The sequence below is a fragment of the Cuculus canorus genome, chromosome 3 (genome assembly GCF_017976375.1).
Source record: "Cuculus canorus isolate bCucCan1 chromosome 3, bCucCan1.pri, whole genome shotgun sequence".
Lineage (NCBI taxonomy): Eukaryota > Metazoa > Chordata > Aves > Cuculiformes > Cuculidae > Cuculus > Cuculus canorus.
In genome coordinates, this window is record NC_071403.1 from 90016617 (window position 1) to 90039198 (window position 22582).

The 22582-nt window shown below is 39.0% G+C and overlaps 1 protein-coding gene across 3 annotated transcripts in view; it reads left to right on the plus strand.

Annotated features, from left to right (window-relative positions):
* The window catches only part of TP53BP2 (tumor protein p53 binding protein 2), a 47540-nt gene that overhangs the window by 21650 nt on the left and 3308 nt on the right, over positions 1-22582 (plus strand). For all 3 annotated transcript variants that reach the window (XM_054063357.1, XM_054063358.1, XM_054063359.1), the window contains exons 3-17: positions 3653-3766; positions 5531-5610; positions 6504-6605; positions 9278-9452; positions 9797-9978; positions 10360-10524; positions 10948-11185; positions 12444-12572; positions 12959-13101; positions 13762-14251; positions 14602-15383; positions 17212-17349; positions 17952-18085; positions 19095-19261; positions 22371-22570. In XM_054063357.1, coding sequence (XP_053919332.1) covers positions 3653-3766; positions 5531-5610; positions 6504-6605; positions 9278-9452; positions 9797-9978; positions 10360-10524; positions 10948-11185; positions 12444-12572; positions 12959-13101; positions 13762-14251; positions 14602-15383; positions 17212-17349; positions 17952-18085; positions 19095-19261; positions 22371-22570 — 3239 coding nt within the window. The remainder of the gene's footprint in view (positions 1-3652; positions 3767-5530; positions 5611-6503; positions 6606-9277; positions 9453-9796; positions 9979-10359; positions 10525-10947; positions 11186-12443; positions 12573-12958; positions 13102-13761; positions 14252-14601; positions 15384-17211; positions 17350-17951; positions 18086-19094; positions 19262-22370; positions 22571-22582) is intronic.

A 22582-nucleotide genomic window follows, 5' to 3' on the forward strand; every position in this document is an offset into this window, starting at 1 on the left:
CTCGCCTGTCCAGCACGGAAAGAAATATTTTAGGAAAGCTTTTTAATTGTACATCTTTGGCCAACTCTGTCTAAAACAACACAATACCAAAAACTACAGTGAAAGACAAGTAAAATAAAGGTTTAGGTAAAACCACTGAATGTATAGTTAGCCTTAGCCCTGTGCGCTGCTAAAGAGGACAAGTTGTGATGATGTGGGACAAAGTTCTGCTGTCGTTACCATATTGGAGCCCTGCTAGAGTGGGCAGGTCCTCTTCTTGTGATTTCAGAAACTGGATTCTTGGTTGGATTTTGAGATGTTCATGTTAAGTATGCTAGAAACTGTCTTGAAATCAAGGGAGAGCAGCTGTACCAAGAGGCAAGTGAAGTACGCCAGTAGTTGGTGTCCAAATGTTCACTTTTCAGCTTAACAGGAGCTGGGTGGGTGGGATCAGGTAATACCTGGAGATTTATTTGTAAAATCAAGTTGTTAGCCTCTCTGCTACTAAAGGAGTTGTAAGAAACATAAAATGAGGCAGATAATTCTTTCTGAGATTAGTCTTTGCAAAGATGTTGTGACATGCCATGAGAATAGATGTCTAAGTTTGACTTGCACAGTTACTGTCATAAGAAAAAAAAAAGTATCATCCATTTACACAGAGAGAACCTTGACAAGTGTTTAAGAAACCAAATTATTCTTGTTCCACTCACTGATCCTGTCGTATTTACTAATTATTTCTGTGTGCAAGCACTGTTGAGTGTGTGTGTAAAAATTTCAGTCTGTAAAAAAAAATGCAGTAGTCTCAAATCATGTAACATTAAGAGACTTGAGTATTGGATGAAGTGCAATACATGCATTTTTTTGGATAAGAGATATCCTTTCTTAAGCATCTGTGTAACATTCAGTGGCAGCCATTTGCAAGATATGTTTTCATGGATTTCTTGGGTTTTGTTTAGAGGTGGAGGGGAAAGCAGCAGCGAGGAAGAGAAATGCTTTTAGCTTTTACCTAATCTCATCTTAGATGTCAGCAAAGTTGGCTATCTTGTTTTGCTGAAATATGCCATGTCTTCTATTTTGTTTGCCTTTTGCGCTGAACAAATTAGACTTTATTTTAAAACAAGCGTGGTGCACAGCAGCCAACCTCCTGGGGTAGAAACAAAAGATTTGTGTTCGAAATGACTTCTCAGACTTCAGTTACTGAGAACATTTTTAGATCTCTTGTCTCTCTCTTTTTCTGACGCTCGCTCAGGAATTTTAGCTTCTGTTGTCAGACCTTATTAAGCGTGCTTTGAAAGATTGCTGCAAGTGTGCTTGAGGCACTCTGCTCCCTGCAGGGGTCAAGTTTACTGCTCGCCCTGTCCTCCCAGTTTTGCTTGAAATTTGATGAGTATCAGGGCAAACTTTCTTGATCTTCTATCAGTGCCAGAATTCTGTTAGGAAACTACCTTGGTGACTCTAGAAGACAGTCAAAAGGTATGTGCATGTATAAAGGTTTTTATTTTTTTTTTAGACAGATGGGAAATAAAAAATTGAGTTTGTTTGTCCTTTCTTCTTGAGCTTTTCAAATGTAGTTTTGTTCAGTACTTGAAAATCTCTTTGACCTTCCTTTGAAGTCACTAAGTGGTATTGACAGAATCCTTGTGTAAAGGGCATCTCCATTGGTTATGCGCTCTCAGCTGAAGTATTGCTGAGCTGCTAGAAATCTGCCTTATAAGCCTGCTCTATATTCTTTAAGATGGAAATCATGACAGTGGTACTGTTGTTTTTTTTTTTTTCCCCTTGAATTAAGGTTTAGCAGATGAAGAGCTTTTTTAGCTGTCTAGACAAGTAACCGCCAAGAGACTGCTTTTTCTGTAACAGTGACCTACTTGCTTATTCTGTAAAGCTAATCTTTTTTGACAGTGACTCCAGAAATTTTCCTTCCTAGATTGCTTGAGCACAGCTGCAGTATTTTCATTTAAAGAAACACTTTCATATTGAAAATAGCTTTTCACAAGCGGAAAACATGTTAGTAACTCCTCTTCTTACAAAACTGAAAACATTTATGCTTAAGTCAGTAGTTTTTTTCCCCTGAAGTGATTTGCATATTAAGATAGTGACTTTGAAAGACTCTCCACTGAATATGAATAAACTACTCATTTGTTTTCTTTTTTCTTTTTCTTTTTTTTTTTTTTTTTCATTTTCCCTCCTCTTGCTTAAATAATGAAAGGAAACAACTAGCAGAAGCAATACCAGGAGAAAAGAAACTGGAGCAAAAGTGTTGCTATTTAATTTCAGTTTTTGTCTGCTCGTCTTATTTCTCTGGCCAGGAACAATATATGCTGTTTGTCTGGCACAAAACACAAATTAATCTAAGCTGATCATAGATCTCGGATGTTGTCATAAGATACTGTGGTGGTATCCTGACTACATAAAATTGATTAATATATTGACCATATGTTTGCCATCACTTTTAACATAAATGAAAAATGTATGGTAAAATGTCTAAAGTAACAAAAGCAGTTGCTTTTATGTAAAGGTTTGAGGACGGTAAGTAATTCTAATTATATCCTTTCTGTGAATGCTCAGCTATGAAGTGTGCAAAATTTGGAAGAATAGTAATACAGAAAGAGAGGAGTGCTGGTAAATGATGGTGATAATATAGACTCCCACTGGAATTTTGTAATATCAAAAGGCAATAAGTAAGGCTTAAAAATTACAGATGTGACTGAATCCTGAACATGGGAACAAGAGCAGGAAAATAAATTCAGTGGAACTTGTGGGCATAACTTTTTAAGAAACTTTATCTTAACTCTGAAAAGAATAGCAAGTTGTTATTGGAAATGCATTTCACTGACTGATGTTTCTTTCCTTTGAGCCGTGAATCCAAAATAGTTCATCTTTTCCGGATTTGTCAGAAGTGTGGCTTTTGAAATGTTTGTAATCTGAACTTCTTCAGAGTTGTTGTCCAAGAAAGTCAGGTGGTTCTATGGCTGACAGGAGCTATAGGAGAGCACTTGAAGTTACAGAAGCTGTGATGGCTTGCTGAGGATCAGACCCATTTGGTACTGCCTAGAAGCCTCTTCAGGGTATTCAGTGCTTCTGCCTGACATTGAACACAAGGCCTTCAGTCTGGTATTTGATTGCAGTCCTTAGGATGCGTTAAGAGAAGAATTCTTCTTCACTAGAGTTTATCTTTGCATCTCTCTTACTTCCTATTCCAATGACAATTGAGTCCCTGTAGGATTTGAGGCACAGGAGCCCTTGAGGAAGGTAGAAATGACTGAGAAATAAGTTTGTCTGGGGTACCACAGAAGTGGAGCAAAAGGTATGTCAGGACATTTCCTGTGATGGTGAGTGGGTGAGATAATTTGCAAATACAAAACTAAGGTACTAGAGCTGAAAGTTCTGAATTGCATGTTTGCATGTCTAAATTGCATCTGCTTTTCCCTTTGGGGTGGACTTTTAAAGGACTGTACCTGCTGTTGGTTTTAACTTCAGAAGAAAGGACTGGTACAGCGCCTTCCTAAGGGAAAGGTAGAAATGCCTTGAGTTAGGGCAAGGGTTAAGTGCACATACAGCACCTGAGTAATAGCAAGTGTTCAAGTGAAAGATGGAAACAGATCATTTTGGTTTTGGTGTGTGCCTAAGCTACATAGGAATGCAATAGTCAACTGGCTTTTTATGTTTTCAGAACGTCCCATAGCCGATAATGAACGGATGCTGGATATTTTGCAGCGCTTTAGGATGCAGAGAGGTGAGGTTCGTTTCTTTCTTCGTCATGAACGCTCTCCCTGCCGGGAAGCAGGTAAGTATTGATCTCTGCTGGTTCATTTGTCTTAAATTTCATTTCAGTCCTCAAGGTTAAGGAAACTGCTTGTGTATGTTAGTTATTAATGTTGGTAGTCAGTATGGTATTGCAGCCTGTTTTGGTCTGACCATTATTCTCTTTTAGGAGCAGAGAATACTAGTAACACAAAACTTGTTTGTTTTAGTGAAGACTTCATCGTCTCTTGCCAGATCTGGGGACGTTACATCCAAACTGAAACTTTCGCAGTTTAGCTAGAGCTGGTCATCACTACAGCATCTGAGGGCATCCTGTGTTAAATATATTAGCCACAGCTAAATGTCTAGAGATCTGTGACAATCTCTTCTTTTAAATCTAGTGACCGAATTGTTGTTCAGTAATGTAGTTTATTATTTAGGCTTAGGATATTTCACCTGGATAATGCTTTACTAGGTTGATAAACTTTGCATGCTTGGCAAAAGACAGAGTACTTTGTTTCTTCCACAATCTACACATGTATTTTCAGGAATAGAATTAAATGAACTGTTTAGTCAAATTCTCCAAGAACTTAATATCTATGCATTGTAAATCTAAATGTGAAGCCTGTAAAGAAAATGACTTGTTGCTTTTCAAGGTTTTCCTGGGCATCCCATACTAATCTCTTTAGTAGAATCCTTAAGACTTATACCTTTAAATCAGTCTACTGGATTCTTCTTCCTCCCTGTTTTCTGTTTTCATCCTTGGTATTGGAAATACTGCATTTGTGTCAAGTGGCATTGTACCCAGCATATGTTAAATGGCTAAATGTCTCTTGATGTTTTAAATATGTAATGAATGAGTACTTGAGAAGTTAAAGCCATGCCATCTCTATCTAATAAGAATCTTGTGGTGCAGTTTAGTTCTCAGGATGTAATTTTTCAAGTCTAGAGTTCTAGAAGCGTGTTATTGGCATTTTATTGGCCACATAATTGCTAAACAATATGTTTTAGAAAGAGCAAATGAATAGTGAGGAGTTCTGCAGTTACTCTTGCAGGAACAGAATTTCGAAGTAAATATTTGAAGTGGGCAAGAAGCTAACACAGGTGGCTTCATCCTGTGATATATGTATGTCCTATAGGGAAGTGAGTGAGCACTTGGTATTTAGCATCTGAGCACCTTTTGTACATAAGCAAATGGAAACGTTAAAGTAGGGTTCTAGTTAAGTAGCATCTTTACTATGTCAGAAGAAAAAGACTGTGCTTTTAAACCTTGTGCAAATCAGCTGTAGGTTAAACGGTATGTCTTTCACAATGGGTGACTAACCTTTAACTATTGTTTTCATATTCTCTGTGACACAGTTGACAAAGGCACACCAGAATATCTAGGTGTTAGTTTTAAAACGTTTTGGTCCAAATGCCTCTCTGAATTAACCAGATATTCTCTTGTCATTTGCAGGAGGAACATATTTTTGTAATTATTCAGCTGTAATACAGACTTACAGGCCTGTTGCCCATGGGAGAAAAACTGAAATAGCCCACTGTTGGTTAAACCTCTTTTATGTGTCTATTTTCAAACAGTCTTATATCTTAAAATAAATGTTAACATTGAATAACAAGCTCTTCGTAAAATGTCTTGTGTCATGAGTTAGGTTTATCTTAGTGGTAAAGCATAGGAAGGACAGATGTTCAATGCTAAACCAAAATGATTGTACTCTTTCTCCTTTTGTATTGAATGCTATGTCTAAAGGGATAAGAAAAGTCCTAAAATACCTTGTCATCCTTAACTCTACTGTATTTTTCTGTCTAGGGACTGGACATAGGTCTCAAGAGCTAGCCTTGAAAAGAAATGGAGTGAAAGTGCCTGGTGATCGAAGAATAGAGAATGGAGTAAGTGCTTGATGCAATGCCCGGTATAGTGAAAATTGAGGCTTCCCTTCCTTTGAAGTTATGATGTAAATCCTGTCCTGGAAACTAAGAGACTATTTTGGAGAGATTTCTAATGACCGCTATGAAGTGGACACAAAGCCTCTAACAATTATCACCCTTGATTTCAGTTCTTAAGATGTCTCAGATCCATTGGCTGCTGTATCTGTGTTACTCCCATTGAAAACCTTATCTTGTTTTCCTTCAGTTCATTGAGTCTTTTCACGTTCAATTTTGTGTCAGATCCCTTAGATTCAGATTTTAAGTTGAGACCATTAGTGTTTCAGCATTGAATCCATTGTCTGTCATTTATTCTTGCTCCAGAAGATGTAATTGTGGATATAAGATTGAATCTAGATTCAGGAAACATGTGAGCAGATAATTAATGTAATAACAGTGCTGCCCTTGAGGGCAGTGTTTTTATTCCCCTGACTACATTTAAACTTTCTATTTTTTTCAACTGACATTGAAGTGCTTTGAATTGCAACAATACACCTACGACCACAGATCCATCCTGCTGTCTGCTGAGCATTCTGGGCTCATGATTGATGCTGAGCTTAATTATAAAGGGCTCTGAAATGCCTTTTTAAAATGCTGCTGTGACTTTGCTAGAAATATTAGTATTTCAAGAGATGTCAGCTTATGTGTGTTGCTGAGTTGGACTATGTGTGTGTATGAGCTTACAACTATTTTTCTAGCATGGAATTATGCCATTTCTTTCCAATTATTTTATTGGATACTCAGTTCGTATTTTTTTTTTTAAAGACCCTTAGCATGCTTTGCTGTGGTAGCTCTGTTGAATTGCACAGTCAAATTAAAAGTTCCAGACTTGGCATGCTTAGGATTTTCTTTGACAGGTCAGTGCTCCAAGGATGGATATGACACTGGCTGAACTTCAGGAAATGGCATCACGGCAGCAGCAACAAATTGAGGCTCAACAGCAAATGCTGGCTAACAAAGTGAGTTTGGAACAAGATTGTTTACAGCCAGTAACAAAGGTAGTAAGTCATATGAGATGGGGGGAAGGTTGAGGATTTGGGTTTTTTTTCCACCTCTTATAAACAGAGGGCTCAATGTCTTTGGCTCACTCTTCATAAATCTGAAACTTGACCTGTGCAGATATCCGGTAGTAAAGACAATTAAGGTAATGCCAGTGATAGAAGTGACCATGTAGCTTACTAAAAGACTAAAGCATATAACATTAATATATTGTCGTTTGTCCTGGTGGCTCTGCTAGTGCTGTTTGTGCTCCATGTGGTGAGCAGCCATTCGTGGGTTTGGTCACTGAACAACGCTTTTGTCTCTGGATGTAATGCTGTCCTCTAATGATATTGTGCTTTCTCCTGATAGAGTTCAGTGTGCCTGGTTTCCCAGGGCAGCTGGCTGGAAAAGATGGCACGTATGTGATAAATGTAACTAGGAGAGTGATTTATAAAATGCTTGCTGAATGATAACAGAAAAGCTAATGAAAGTGCACAGAGTGCTTCTGAATTTTTTAGGGAAAAAAATACTCTGAATCCATCTGCAGAACAGTGGCATAAATTTTGTATTTGACTTAAATGTTGTTGGTACACGCTGCTCTTGAAAATACCATGGAAAATGCTGCTTTTGGCAGAGAATCATTAAGTGTGAGCCCATCCTGAAGAGTGCTTGGCTGTCTGGGTGGATGAGTTCTCATGCCTTTCAGAATGCGCTGTACAAGGGAAGAAGGCTGCTCCTGGGATCTTGTGTTGCTACTCTTCCTCTGTCAGAGCCTTGTCTGCCTCTGCTTTTGAGATCAGCAGGGTTTCTCCCACCCCTCATATGTTTAGCATCTTGTTCCCTTGGCTTTCAATAATTGTATTTCAGGGAATTGCTTCAAAGCATGTCTTGCTAATGGTTCTGCAGCACCTGCAAAGTGGTACTATGGCCTGTCAGAATAGACAATAAAAAATTATTTCTGTTTTATAGTAAGAATGGGTATGAGGAAGGTACAACTATAAATGTAAGAATTTTGTTAATCAACCAAGTGATTAGTTTTCACTTGAAGCTTAGCAGAACATTTAATGCCTGTTCTGCCTTGATTAACTTGTTAAGGCACAATGTTATCCTCAGTTCCAGCTGAGATGTGTTAAATATAAAAAAGAAGCTTAAACTTTCATGATTTTTGTCTGTTTCCCTCATGGGTGATGGTCATAAACCTTGATCTTATAAAAAACACTGTAGTCTCTCTATATATAAAACCAGAAATATGGATATATTTACTGGTAAGGGAGTAGTAAATTTTTTTAAATTTTTTGATTAAAGAAATTACGAGTCTGGATGACTACCCACCAGGTAGGTATCTGCTGTTTGTGGTTTGAAGAAGGGTGGCCTTGTGGGTGTCCCATTGGGTGAGTTTTGCACTTAACGTGCCTCTCTGTAACAAACCTGCTTTCCAACATGCCCTTTCAATGAGAGGCTTTCCATTGCCTCTTTCCTGCTTTCTGAAATCAGATGCAATACTAAAAACAGATTCTGTGGGGGTAAAATGCACTTTCTTTTTAGTCATGAGCTGTAATATCTATTTTTTGGCATTTCCTGCGTGGGATTGGCTCTAACCTAGCACTTAAACTGTAGGTGCTGGGTTTTCTCTGGAAGACAAACTTGCTTTTTACTCTACTTTTTTTATTCAAAGTGCGTGAGTCCCTGTTTCTAAATATGACTGGTAGATATTTTTTTGGAGGATGTGTTGAGTTCTAATGTTCTAACTGAGTTAGTAGTTAGAGGCTGTAGTTGCTTCTGAGAGTCTTAATAGTTCTCCTACCACTGGAACAACCTATCGTCTCCAGAACTGAAAGCTGTGTGTAATTGTCTTTATAGCTTAGATGATTTAATGATTTCTTTTAGCTTTATATAGACACCTCTATATAGCAACTGATAGTGCACCGTTTTACTCTTATACTCTTGGAGAGGCAAAAGTGTCCTCTCCACTGAGATGATGTCTGTTGTATAAATGGTGGCCAGTTTACTGTGAAGGTTACTGTGTCTTGAATCATTCTGTGTTGTGATAGCAGTGATTGCTACCAGGAAGTGGTAAATTTTCAGAGCTTTGGTGTGCAGTAATCTGCCATCTCCAGGAGAATCTAGTAGATCTAGTAAAGTGCAAAGAGGGATTAAAACGATCAATAACTCATGGAATACTTTCTTTACAAAGAATGTCTGATACTCTCCAGCATTACTTAGAGTTGTTTAAAATGTGATGTATGATAGAGATCTGTAAAGTACAAACGGCATGTGGAAGGTAGAGAGGAAATAATCATTAGCTTTTGCAACTGAAGAGCCAAGTAGCGATTAAATTAACTTAGCAACATAAATGCTAAAATTTTTCAAAGGATTTTGAGCAATTTCATGTAAGAAATGTTTACCAGAGGCTGTTTGACTTGGATACCAACTCTCATTCAGTAGGTTCTTGTACTACTGAATGGTTGTACCTAGAGGACTGCATTGGGACAGAATGGATACATTTGCTCTGTGCTTGATGCTCTGGGAAGTCAAGATAGCGGCCTAAAGCTGATCTGAGCTGCTGTGGTGATTGGTTTTAAGTTTTGAAACTGTTCTGTCAGTGTCTTGCTGCAAGTCCATTAAAAAAAAATCCTTGTCTTGACTGCAGGAACAACGTCTGAAGTTCCTGAAACAGCAGGATCAGCGACAGCAACAGCAAGCTGCTGAACAGGAAAAACTGAAGCGATTAAAGGAAATTGCTGAGAATCAGGAAGCCAAACTTAAGAAAGTGAGAGCGCTGAAAGGCCATGTGGAGCAAAAAAGGCTCAGCAATGGGAAATTAGGTGAGTTGCTGCTTGGAGAAAATAGCCTGTGATTTTTTGTGAAGGAGAGTTCTTGGAACTTTAAAGTTTTCAGTGATTTCAGTAAAAATTGTTCTTTTTCTCCCTCCCCATTAGTGCTCTGAGTAGGCCAAATTTATGTAACTTTGCTAGTGTGTTTCTTTTACAAGTGCTTCAAGGAAGAGCTGGCTTGACAGGGACTGTGAGTTTGTAGCAGCCGGCTGCAGCCTGTGTGGCATTGCTCCAGAGGCTGGCAGGGTGCTTCTGTCCCCTTAACCACTGCCTTGGTAGCAGCCTACGCTCGGCTGTTTCTCAGGGCAGCTATTGTGCTCTCTCGTCTTCTCCAGTGGAAGAGATTGAACAGATGAACAGCCTGTTCCAGCAAAAGCAGCGCGAGCTGGTGCTGGCTGTGTCAAAGGTAGAAGAACTCACCAGGCAACTGGAGATGCTGAAGAATGGCCGAATTGATGGTTACCATGACAACCAGTCAGCTGTAGCTGAGCTCGACCGTCTGTACAAGGAGCTGCAGGTAATGCAAAACCAACTAATGAACCACAACTCTGAGGGCTAAAAGTTAGATGGGTTGTTTCTTGCCTCATAGGAAAGAAATCCCATTATTCCTGATCCTGACAGAGCTCTGTGGCTGCCTGTGTGCTGAGGTTGGAGGGTTAGTTGTACTGGGTTCAAGGTAAAAAGGGGAAGGGGCACCCAGTATTTATATCTTTCCTTTCTGCAAAATTTGAAGGCTAACATTTTCTGTGGAGAAAGTTTGAGTTTGCCAGCATGACTTGACTTTTTAGAAGTCTTTTCTCTTTGTAACTGTTTCCTATCCCCCATCTTGAAAGTCAGTTTGTTTTGATTTTTGTTGCTTTCTCCTCCTCCCCCCACTTTGCTTTGTGGATTTATTCAGTTGAGGAACAAACTGAACCAGGAGCAGAATGCCAAGCTGCAGCAACAGAGGGAGTGTTTGAACAAGCGCAACTCGGAGGTGGCAGTCATGGATAAGCGTGTTAATGAGCTGCGAGAGCGCCTGTGGAAGAAAAAGGCAGCTCTGCAACAAAAAGAGAATGTACCAGTAAGTGTGGGGTATTTAACAACAAAAAAATTATTTTTTATTGGTGGTCCATACAGTCTGAAGTAAGAACTTGCTTGTGGGGAGAGTTACTCAGATGCTAGCTGTTGTATTTATCAATCCGTGGCGGGATTCTTATGTTATTAAAGTACTTTTCATGGTACGTGGTTGTTAACCTACTTACTCTTTGTGGACAAGAAGGAGTCATGAATTTTTTTTAGATGATATTTTTTAGGTAAATTTTTTTTTTTGCTGTTACTATCTCATGTTTACATCACTTAAAGCTTTTTTTTTTTCTTTTAAAAAAAAGCATTTTTAATATTGGAGTATCACTTTATTTGTTTAATCTTTCTTTACTTCAATTTCAAACTCTGATGGATGGATACTGCAATGTAACATTCTTTATATTTCTCTCTGCCCCTCAAGGTTTCTTCAGATGGGAATTTACCCCAGCCAGTGGCTTCTGCTCCAAGTCGGGTGGCAGCAGTAGGACCTTATATCCAGTCCTCTACTATGCCACGTATTGCTTCTAGACCTGAACTTTTGGTGAAACCAGCATTTTCAGATGGGACACAAGCTTTGCAGGTACCTGATGGTCCACTGAAAACACAAACTCTGCCCAACATGAGAGCTGGCAGCAGTTCACAAACTAAAACTTCTGCAGGTAATAGCTTACAGTTAATATTTCTTCTCTAGAATTGCTAGTTTTCTTATCTACTACCTCTGCATTTTTTTTCTTTTTCTTTTTTTTTTTAAAGCACAGTATGATTTGAGATGTCAGTCTTACTACTTGCAGTCTTCCTGTCCCAGTTAATATGCTCTATAAGCACTGAGGCTATAATAAAGTATTGTAAATTACACCTCTTAGTGAGCAATTTGAGTTGTTATGCAGTGTAGAATGTAGGAGGATTTTTCTGTAAGCTAGCTATTTATTTGTTTTAAATAGTTCTAAAAACTGTTCAACAGTGTTTGAGTTTCTAGAGGCAGTTTTAGGATATACATGCTGACAAACTGGTGCATGGACTTACCAACTAGCAAAACCAAGCTTTCTGATAGTGCGTTCTGGAAATGACGCATGGAAAGGATTAACTCAAATTAGAAGAGAAGTTATAAAGGAGGCAGTTGACTCTAGCACAGAAACATCAATAAATTTGCTGACATTTTGATGGCATAGGAGAGGTGCAAGTCCAACACCTAACAGAAAGCTTGGCCTCTCCTGCTTGGAGCGTTAATGAAGATTTGCGTGGCTTGTCTCTGTGGCTTTCTCCTGTGAGATACAGTTCAGCTCTGAGAGAGCAGAAGTGTAGAGAAATTGGAGAGTTGCAAATCTCTCTTGTGTGGTCTTGGGAGGAGAAGACTCACTTTTCAGCTGGGAGATAAGAGAAACACTGCTCTTCCCAAAAGCGGAAAAAATTGGAGGCTGAAGCTTGTAGAAGTTCTGGTTTTTATCTCCCTCCCTCCATCTCCAGTTCTGGCAGATATTAATAAAGTAGCCATGGCATGAAAACAGTTCAAGAGTCTCTTGCTGTACTGGAGAATGGGGAACTGTTACATGTTATCTGATTTGCAGATTCTAAAACTACTGACGTGGAATTTTATCTCTGTTCTATACAGAATTTGAGTGTTTGCTATATGAATGTGTGGTGGTGCGCTCTTTGAACTAAAATATTGCTGGTTATTTTTTAGCATTTGGGCAAAATCACTTTACTGTTGCTTTGATAATTGTTTCTGAGCTTGATTTTGTGTTCTCTTTAGTTTTTTGTTGATTTGTTTGTTTTATAAAGTCGTAGGATTTACAGTACTGAACCTGAATATGATACTTGTACACTGACTTTAAGTCATCAGAGGTAGGTGTTTTGTAAAAGTAAGTCAATAAAAAGATTATTTTAGCTTAATCATCTGTTCTACTTTTTCTTTCCTAGGTTCTGTGATTCCTGGTGCAAAATCTTCCTCGTCTGCCGCTGACTGGAGTGGTTCAAATCCAGACAATCAAATTAGTCAAGTATCAGCCTTGACTTCAGGAAAAGGAGTTGTGACTAGTGAAGGACAAGGTATGCTCTTACGTACTTGGCTAATCTTAAAATATGGAGAATCTGGTTAATGAAATCTGTCTTCTAAATGGTTCGGTAAATATGTAGAATTCATCTGAGAGCACAAAAAGTAAATCAAAGAATATCACCACATGTTCTTTAGTATGGTGTTGTTTTTTCTTTTTGTTTTAATAACTCATTTCGGGTAGTGAAGCGGATCCTAATGCTTTCATATGTGCTCCTGTTCAGTTTGCAAGATACAGCATTTGGCAGGCCCTTGAACAATTAGCGCAAGGGTAGGATGAATTCAAATAGCATCCCTGCATAGACTGTCTTGAATATTGCACAGAACAGGACTCTTATTCCTGCAGTTGTGTACCTTTTAAAAAAGTCTTCTCTCTCCTTAGCAACAGCTGAAGGAGAAACTTTTTTACGAGACAAAGAGAAGAAGGTGCGTCCATTTTCAATGTTTGATTCTGTGGACCAGTCTGCTGGGCTTGGCACGCTTAGAAAGAATCAGAGCAGTGAAGATCTCCTTCGAGAAGCACAGGTATGCAGGGAGCTCAAACCACTGCATTCCATCTGACAGGGATTAATACACACTTTTTCAAATATTGCTGTCGGGGAGTTCCTTGAAAAGTACGTAGGTCTTCTTTTAAAAGACTACTTCTGACGTAAAATGTCTTTTAGGCTTTCAGTGGGAGTTAGTTACTGAAAAGTATTCTCTACAGTCACTATGATGAAAATCTACATTTTGACTGAATGCATAAAAATGGCTGTAACTTGTACTGGTGTGTATATTTTCCCCTCCTATATTATATGTACAGAGACATTTCCATGAGCTTTTTAAAATTGTTTACACACTTGTTTCACTGTTTAATGCAACGTCATCCTTCAGATGTCTGATTGCAGCAAGATTTCCCACCTAAATTTTGGCAAGAGGGCATTATTTCGCCCTCCCATTGCTTGATATTTTAAACATAGCTGCTACAGAAAGAATTAAAGAGAATGGGTTCAAAATATAGACAACGATGGTGATAAAATGTTTCAAGAAGTTTCTTCCTCTTTCCAGTGATGATGTAAACAGTATTGCAGCAATAGTAGAAATACTAGATACTGTCTTTCTTTAAGGATCTCGAGTCCTTCACAGTAGAGGTGCTAAACCATGTTTTGCTGTTTAATCTTAATTAACTTTTTTTGTGTCTTTCAGACAGCTAATAAAAACATAACAAAGGTGCCACCACCTGTCCCCACTAAGCCAAAACAGATAAACTTGCCTTACTTTGGTCAAGCCAGTCATCTGCAACCTTCTGATAGTAAGCTGGATGGAAACCTGCAAAAGCTGCCTTTGGCTGTTTTAACTATGGGGAACAAACAAAAACCAGTGGCACAGCAGCCTTCCCATCCTTCTCAGCAGATACAGCAAAGAATTTCTGTACCTCATGCAGGTCCTTCATCTACCCAGGACCAAATTCTTCCCTCCTCCAAACAGGAGAGTCCCCCAGCAGCAGCTGTGAGACCTTTTACCCCTCAGCCGTCCAAAGAGACCTCACTCCCACCTTTTCGAAAGCCTCAAACTGTGGCTGCAAGTTCAATTTATAGCATGTATACACAACAACAGACTCCTGGGAAGAACTTTCAGCAGGCAGTGCAGAGTGTGTTGACAAGGGCACAGACCAGAGGACCGCACTTCCCAAGCGGTAAGCATGTGGCTCTCTACCTCTCTTCTGGCTTTGTAAGTACTTTCCTCCTGATCCGTGGGCATAAAGCTCTTCCTCAGGTGAATTAAGCAGGTTAGTGCAGCTTTAAGTCTTAGGTGGGTCTTACATGCTGTACATGAGCATTAACAAAAAGTGAAGAATATCTGTCTTGCATTTTTTCAAGATAACTAATAGTAAGCCTGATTACTAGATTAATTCTGTTTGGTTAATCATATTATTCTGATTCTTTGTCCTGTGTAGGTGAATGAGGTTGCATGTTGTTTTTTTAAGGTTTGCTGATAGAATATTCACATTTGTTTTTTTCCCCACCCCTCTGAACTGCTCTACAGTGTATGGCAAACCTGTGATGGCAGGAGCTGGCGTACAGAATCAGCTGCCACAGACAGAGAATGTCTACTCAAATCTCCAAGGAAAGCCAGGCAGTCCAGAGCCTGAGATGGAAACAGCAGCCTCTGCTCATGAGAACCATGAAACAGAGCGAATACCCCGTCCCCTTAGCCCAACGAAATTGCTGCCTTTCTTATCTAATCCATACCGCAACCAGAGTGATGCCGATCTGGAAGCACTACGCAAAAAACTGTCCAATGCACCCAGACCACTGAAGAAACGTAGCTCCATTACAGAGCCAGAAGGACCTAATGGCCCCAATATTCAGAAGCTGTTGTATCAGAGAACCACTCTAGCTGCAATGGAGACTATCTCGGCTCCATCTCATCCCTCCAAACAGACAACATCAGCTGCCAGTCCTGAAAGCCCAGCAGAAATCCCAAATCCTTATCTAAATGCAGAATCTGAAAAAGAAACAGCTGCTTCTATACCGGAACTGGCCATTGCTGAGGAAGCAGAAAACACACCAGCAGATCAGAGCGAAGCTGTTCTTCCCTCTGTAGCTCTGGACACTGTACCTGAGGGAGTATTGGATGGTGATGAATTCACACAGCCGAAAATGGAAGAACCAAGTGTAGAAGCTTCACTGCCACTGGAAGCATACATGGAAGAATATCCTCCATACCCACCACCTCCGTATCCATCGGGGGAACCAGAGAGTTTGGGGGAGGACTCATTTAATATGAGGCCTCCTGAAGTTACTGGACAGTTTTCCTTGCCTCCTGTAAGTATTAGTTAGCCTGCAACTTGGGTGCTCTATCAGTAAGTCATCCCAAGCTCTGCCATAAATCCTGTGTGTTGTGTTGTAGAGCAGATGTGGGAGAACAGTCACACAAATAGGCTAGAAGTCCCTCTGTGGTTATCTGTTTTATTTGTGTGATGCTTTTGTCTCCTGAGTGAATGACAGTAATGAAAAGGTTCTTCTGTCTCTACAATTAATGATACAATGAAGATTTTCAAATGGAATTTGATACTCAAATAGTAAAACTCTTCTGGGCTGTAAAGAACATTCCTTATAGAAGTCTGCCTATTATATCTAAACTGTACTTCCTCCTTAAGAGAAATTAAAGTTCTTTGGGGCTTTTTTGAGGCACGCATACAGATTTCACAAGCGTTTTCCACTATTGCTGGTATGAGATGGAAACTCATTATCTTGATCCCGGATTGCATTTGTTTATCTGAAAGCACAAGAAACTTCTTGAAAAGAAATGAACTTCTTTAGTTTCTGCTTTAAAAACTCATTTGTAGACATTAACTGCTTGCACTTCTTCAGCTAAAATGTTTTTGAATTGTTCTTTGGAACCAGATTTAACATCAGTCAGTTCTCAAGTTGTATCAAAATGGACTCCTTTTTGAGCTAATGGTAGGCAGGATTTTACCATCTTGTTTGTTTTGGAAGTTTGTATCTATGTGTGTGGAATGGTGTTATGTCATTGCTGTAGAACAGAAATGCTTACTACTTTCAGTTCCTCAAAGAGTTTCTTTTAAAACCTATCATGAATAGAATTTTAATAACTTGATACCTGAAAGTATGTTTCTTCCACCACTTCAGTGTAGAGAGGTTAAAAGCTTGAAATGTGCTTTTTAACCTTGTAGTTTTTCCATGGAGTAGTCATTGCATGTTTTCATGCTTTAAAGACTTTTGTCATTGCTCCCTTTTACAAGGAAACTTTAGGGGTAGGATTTCCTAAATTGTAAGAACTGTTTTTGGTTGGTCTTGTAATAATTCTGCAATGATGAGAAGAAACCTGTTCAGCTTCTTAATTTCATATTTAAATATTTGGGTTATGCTGACACATTCTTTCTTCAAAAAGCTTGTACTTTGGATATTATATATAAATCAACAGGCAAGAGAGTATTTTCTGGGAATCTCTTCTTAAGATATTTCATCTTCACATGCTTACTCTTGCAAAACGTGAGTAATTTCTATTCATCTTTGCTTGGACATCTGTCATAAGTTTACATACCCTTATGAATAGTGTTTATTGCTGCTGCACAACCAGCTGGGGAGAGCGCTGAGCTAATGCGTGCGTATTCTCTGAGGGAAAGAGTACAAACTCAGCTATAGAAATACTTGGCTTCCAGTATCACAGGGAGCATCTAAAGCATTTCTGCGCTTGGTTCTATATTCTTTGCAAAACCATCTTCCCCACCTATTTGTTCTGCTGACCTCTGCTAAGCTTAGGAAAATGTTAGGAACGTAACGTTGTTGCTTAAAGTAGTGTAAATGGTCTGAATTAAAAAAAGAGACATTTTTCTTTTTCCCGTTCTTTAGAGATTTGGGAATTTTATTGTTTTGTTGATGTATTTGATCAAAGTGACTTCTGTATTTGAGTTGAATAATGTCATTGTCTAGAGATAAAGGCAAAGATCTTTCTTACCTTGCCTACTATATTTGTAGTGTGTTGGGGAATTGGTAGAAAATAGTCTAAATTTCTTATTAAATGTGCCTTAATTGGTCATTTCTGCTGTCACTTCCAAATAAGCCATTCTGTATACTTGCTCTTCTCGGGGGGGAAAAAAATGCCTGAAACTTTTGTTACTTTTCACAGGGGAAGAGGACAAACTTGCGTAAAACTGGATCTGAGAGAATTGGGCATGGAATGAGAGTGAAATTCAACCCCCTTGCATTGCTTCTGGATTCATCTTTGGAGGGAGAGTTTGACCTCGTGCAGAGAATAATTTATGAGGTACAAGTGCTAACTTTTAATAGAAGGAATAGAAGTCCTGGCTCAAATTGGGAAGTTGCAGCTTTTCTGGACTGGGGAAGCTAAGATAATAGTGCAAATATAGAAATGCCCGTCAGGAGATAAATTCTAACAGGACATGGTTACTTAGGGGCTGATTTTAACGGTGTTAAATCCACACTGAATATAACAACAAGTCTGTAAATTTGCAAGACAACTTTTTCCTCATTTCTCATGTAGTATTTCATCCCTATCTGGCATGTCATCGGATAATTTGATAAGCAAAGTCCATGTGAATTTTACTTACAGTGAAATGGGCAAATATCAGACACATGTTATAAATGCTTTTACTAAGTTACCAAGATACTATTTTGCTGAAGGATTTTAGGTCCTCCCTATTAAAAGGAGGCTGCAAGTTTATTTGTGGATATTCTTATGGGATTTGTTACTGCTGTCTTTTTCTGCCTGTTCCTCATGTCCTTCATAGGAATGTGGCTCAAAATTGTATTTCAGAATACGACAACTAATTTTTATATGTATATGAAGAGGTGTTTATTGTAGACAGTGATACCAGAATGTGAATGGCTCCTTTTCTGGCTGAATAGGTTGAAGATCCTAGCATGCCCAACGATGAAGGGATCACTGCACTGCACAACGCTGTGTGCGCTGGGCACACAGAAATTGTGAAGTTCTTGGTACAATTTGGTGTGAATGTGAATGCTGCAGATAGTGATGGATGGTAAGACTTTCTTTAAGTGTTACCTTACAGATGCTGTCCACAAGTGAGCTACTTCTTGGGGGCTTCTACAGGTCCTCAAAGTCCCTCATAGAGCTGGCAATGGCTTTTTCACAATAGAGCAGTTGTGTTGGGAGCATCATATGAGAATGCGCATAGGAGGAAATAGGCAAATTATACTAATGTTCCCTATGTGAAAAAAGTCTGCGGCCCGAGTAGGGTGGATACAGTTGTCAGGAAATCGTTCTGTTTCTTTGAGATATTGAAGACAGCTTATGCATAATGAACCATTTGCTGAAATTCCCAATATCCTCTCTTTGAGACAACCTGTAGCTTACAAATGCTTTGGGCAGTATCTAGCCCTGCAGACTCTGTTCTTCGTCCAACAGTCAGGCAACTTAAAATAAAGCAGAAACCCGCAGTGTAGAAACTAGGCTTGCAAACTGATAATGGGTTACAAATCCTTCTTGTACGAAGCTAGGGAGCTTATTTACAGAAGTCTGGCATGGGAGGCAGTGATTTTACTATTATTTCTGCCTGTAACAGAAGTGTCTAAGGCTTGAGACTGAATAAAGGTGCTTGTGATCCCTTAGCTTTAATAGTTACCCCTATTACCTGTACTTGTCACCAAGTGAAAGTCTTGAAGTAATTGTCTAAATTGTAAGAGGCGTTATCAGGAGGATTTCTGAGTATGTTTTTTAATATTGATTTATTTTTAAATCAAATAACCTAACTAAAGTTCTTAAAATGTTAGTGGATTATAAAGAGGTAGCATAACTATAGAGATTCATATGGAAACACAGCTTTAGGGCTCAAGCAGCTCTTGGTAATTCCTGTTGTCTGTGAAAAGCAATTGAGCTTGACATTGTGGGTTAAGTGCTTCTGGTAGGAAGCCTTCAGCGATGCAGCACTGATTGCTAGAGGTCACTCGTGGAAGTGGTTTTCTCCTAGGATTCTGTAAGCACTGATATGAACAGTATAAGTAATGTGTCATCTTTTTCTTGGCTTGCAGGACCCCATTACACTGTGCGGCATCTTGCAATAACGTGCAGGTGTGCAAGTTCCTGGTGGAGTCTGGCGCAGCTGTATTTGCGATGACCTACAGTGACATGCAGACGGCTGCTGACAAGTGTGAGGAAATGGAGGAAGGCTACACACAGTGCTCTCAGTTCTTATATGGTAGGTGATGAGGACTGAGTTCTAGAGTGTGCTAGGGACTCACCTGGCACTTATGATATGCTCTTGGATGAGGAGTGGCAAGTTGCACACTGGGTTGTGTGTCTACGCCTTGAGTCTCTCTTGGAAAGAGAGGTTTTAGCCAGCTTTTTGTGACATAATGATGTCTGTCAAGACTAACTTCATAATATTCAACCTATAAAGAAGATCTGTGTAAGGAAAGGTTTTCCTACATTAAAAACCTTGAAATTAGTTAAGCCATGTGCATTGACAAACGTGTTGGTGTGAGACGACAATTAAGTGAATCTTACTGTATAAGTACTTTTACATAAAACCGAAAGTGGTATGGGTATCTCAGTAGGCAGTTCGTATCTACTACCTGGTTTCTTTAAATGAGGAATATTTCCTAATGTGTGCTTCGGAGCCAAGAAAGGTATTGCCAAGTTTCTGCCTTAAAAGGGAGATTAGTAAGCACTGAGTTTGATTGATTTTTCTTTCTGGCCTTATTCTCTTGCTTTTAAAAAGAAATAACATATTAAATTTAGATTTTATTCAAATAGTATGATTACAGGGAAACTATCTTTTAACAGAGTGAATGGATTCCCCATACGGTGTGATGAGTGTTAGTCAATGAGTTTTAAAAATTATTTACTTTGTATTTGGTGTGTAATGAGGCCTTAAATTACTTTTCTGTATGTTTTGTATGTACTTCTTGTCCACATGACATCTACCAGCTGGAGGGTCAGCTATCTGTAAGAAGCTGGAGCGACAGCAGTGTAATACATTGTAAAAAGCTGTAATGCAGCTTGTTTTTGTGGAACATTCAAGATCTAAGTCTCTGTAAGCTGCTCAGCCAGCATATTTCAAAACAGTCTGTCCAACTGTCTTCACTAAGCTTGAAAACAGTATCTTTTGGTGCCAAGTATATAGTTTACCCTGTAAAGGGAGGAAGCCTAGTTAAGTAGTGTTGAAATCTGTGGGCTAACCAAAATTCTATTTAGTTTTCTACCCAAACTCAACAGCAAACGGCCAAGGAAGATTGTAGAAATAGATTGAAACTAATAATATTTGTCCAATTTTTCTTCCTGGTTTTAACTCTGAGTTAAGAGATTGTATCTTTATGTTGAATAGGTCTTGAGATATTTCCTTCAGGAGTTTATGTAATTCTTCAAATTCAGGTAGACAGTCCACAAGATCATGTGGGGAGGAGATCCGTGATTTTATTATATACAGCATGAATAAACACATTCTTTGTGGGGCTTTTTGGGCCCACCTTCTGGTGATCTCGCTTGATATTGTTGGGTTTGGGACTTTTTTTACATGTGTGTTATGAGGTACTTCTCAATAGGTGCTGAAAGGACTGTAAGTCTTTGCCTTATTGCCAGCTTTTCCAAATTGAAAACACTGAAACTAAGGTATCTCTTGATACATTGGCTGTTCAGCTATCAAATTTCCATATGTTCATTAGGAATTAATCCTATAGCTAAGACCTGTCTCTGGTTGCCTGTAGTTCTAAATCTGTTTCTTGCTATAAAAGAAATTTGGGATGTGTATCTGTGTTTCCAGAACAGAACTGCATTACAACCTGGCCCTCTAAACTTGCCTGTAAAGTGAGAAACATTGATGTACTCAATTGCTTCACCTAATCACTTTTTTTTTTGCTGTAAAGAATGGCACAATATTGAATACCATCAACAAGTGCAGGCAGTTTTAAATAAAACTGCTAGTTCTTTACCACTTAGGCAGCGTCAGACTTGTCACTTAATATGTAGGTAATTTTCGCTTTTTAAGTTTTAATGCCTGTACTGTCTCTAAGAGCATGTTTGTGCTCTTGCCCTGATGTGACTGTTAAAACTTTTAGAAGACCAGATCCATTGTGTGAATCTCCTTTGTCCACTTTGATGTTCAGTGCTCAGTCTTACCTTCCACGTGGGTGCAGAGCACAGTTTTTGCCAAACTTTTTAATATTACCAAATGCAAAGCAAGGTTTCTCTGAGGAGAACTAAGCATGCAGTGGAAGTAATTTAATTGTACATGATGAGCCAGTATGCAGAAATAGAGCTTGATTTGAGCAGATCTTCCTTTAGCAACATAGGTAAGAATCCTATACAATAGGTTGTAATAAGTAGGAGATGGAAACTGCAAGTTTTGCAATACAGTGTTCAATAAACTCTTTGCTTCTGGCAACACCAAGAAAACCAAAAACCCCGTTAGGATTCAGTATTTTAAAATGGAATAATAACCTAAGAGAAAGTTTGGATCTGGTTTACTGCTTGGAAGCTGAGCACTGCATGCCAGAAAGAACAGCATTTCATCTTTGGCTACAGCTGTTAAAAATGAGCAAGTTCTAAATAACATCTGCAGGGCATAAGCATGGACTCCGCAACACTTTGGTCCAGAAGCAATGTAACAGTGTAATGTGTTTCTTAAGTCAGTGCTTAAAAAAACATTACATCAGCAGTGGAATTTGTTTCTCAAGTCAGTGCTTAAAAAAATAACGGCAGAAATTAAGAACTGCTGAGATAAGGGTTTGAGTTAACTGAAGGCAGCCAGTGGGTAGCACACAAATCTTTCAGGTATAGATCTGAGGAGCAACTTTGTTTAAAATTTTGAAATGCAGTGGCGTGGGTGGCAAATCACACCTCAAGCATAAAAATGACAATGGTGGTCAACATAAGTAGGTATTGCTATCTCCCTTTGACAGAAAAAGATTACTGGTGAACTAAGAGTACAAATAAGTGTTTCTTGCTCATCACTTAGTTACAGGAAGTGTGATCACTAGCCCGAAAATATAAACTTTGATCAATCGGTGTTCCTTTCCCGATTTACCTTGTATTTTTTGGAACATGTGTATGGAAGGAATCTGTCTGCTGTGTGTAAGGACTGACTTCACAATGCCACCTGTTGCAGGAGTGACTTTCAGTAGGCTGATAACAACAAGGTGCTCAGTGTGATAGGAACTGAGGTGTGTTGGTTTGGGTGGGTTTTTTTTCTCCTTTCCCTGGACTGTTTTCCAATAAGAGTACAGCAGTCTTTCCAACTTTCTTTTTCTTTTTTTTTTTTTTTTTTTTGTGTCTATTTACTGAGCTGTTCTGTGTTTTTAATGTTGCAGGAGTCCAGGAGAAAATGGGGATAATGAACAAAGGAGTGATATATGGACTCTGGGATTATGAGGCTCAGAATGATGATGAGCTCTCAATGAAAGAGGGAGACTGCATGACAATCCTGCGCCGGGAAGATGAAGATGAAATTGAGTGGTGGTGGGCACGGCTGAATGACAAGGAAGGCTATGTTCCCCGCAACCTGCTAGGGGTGAGTCTTTGA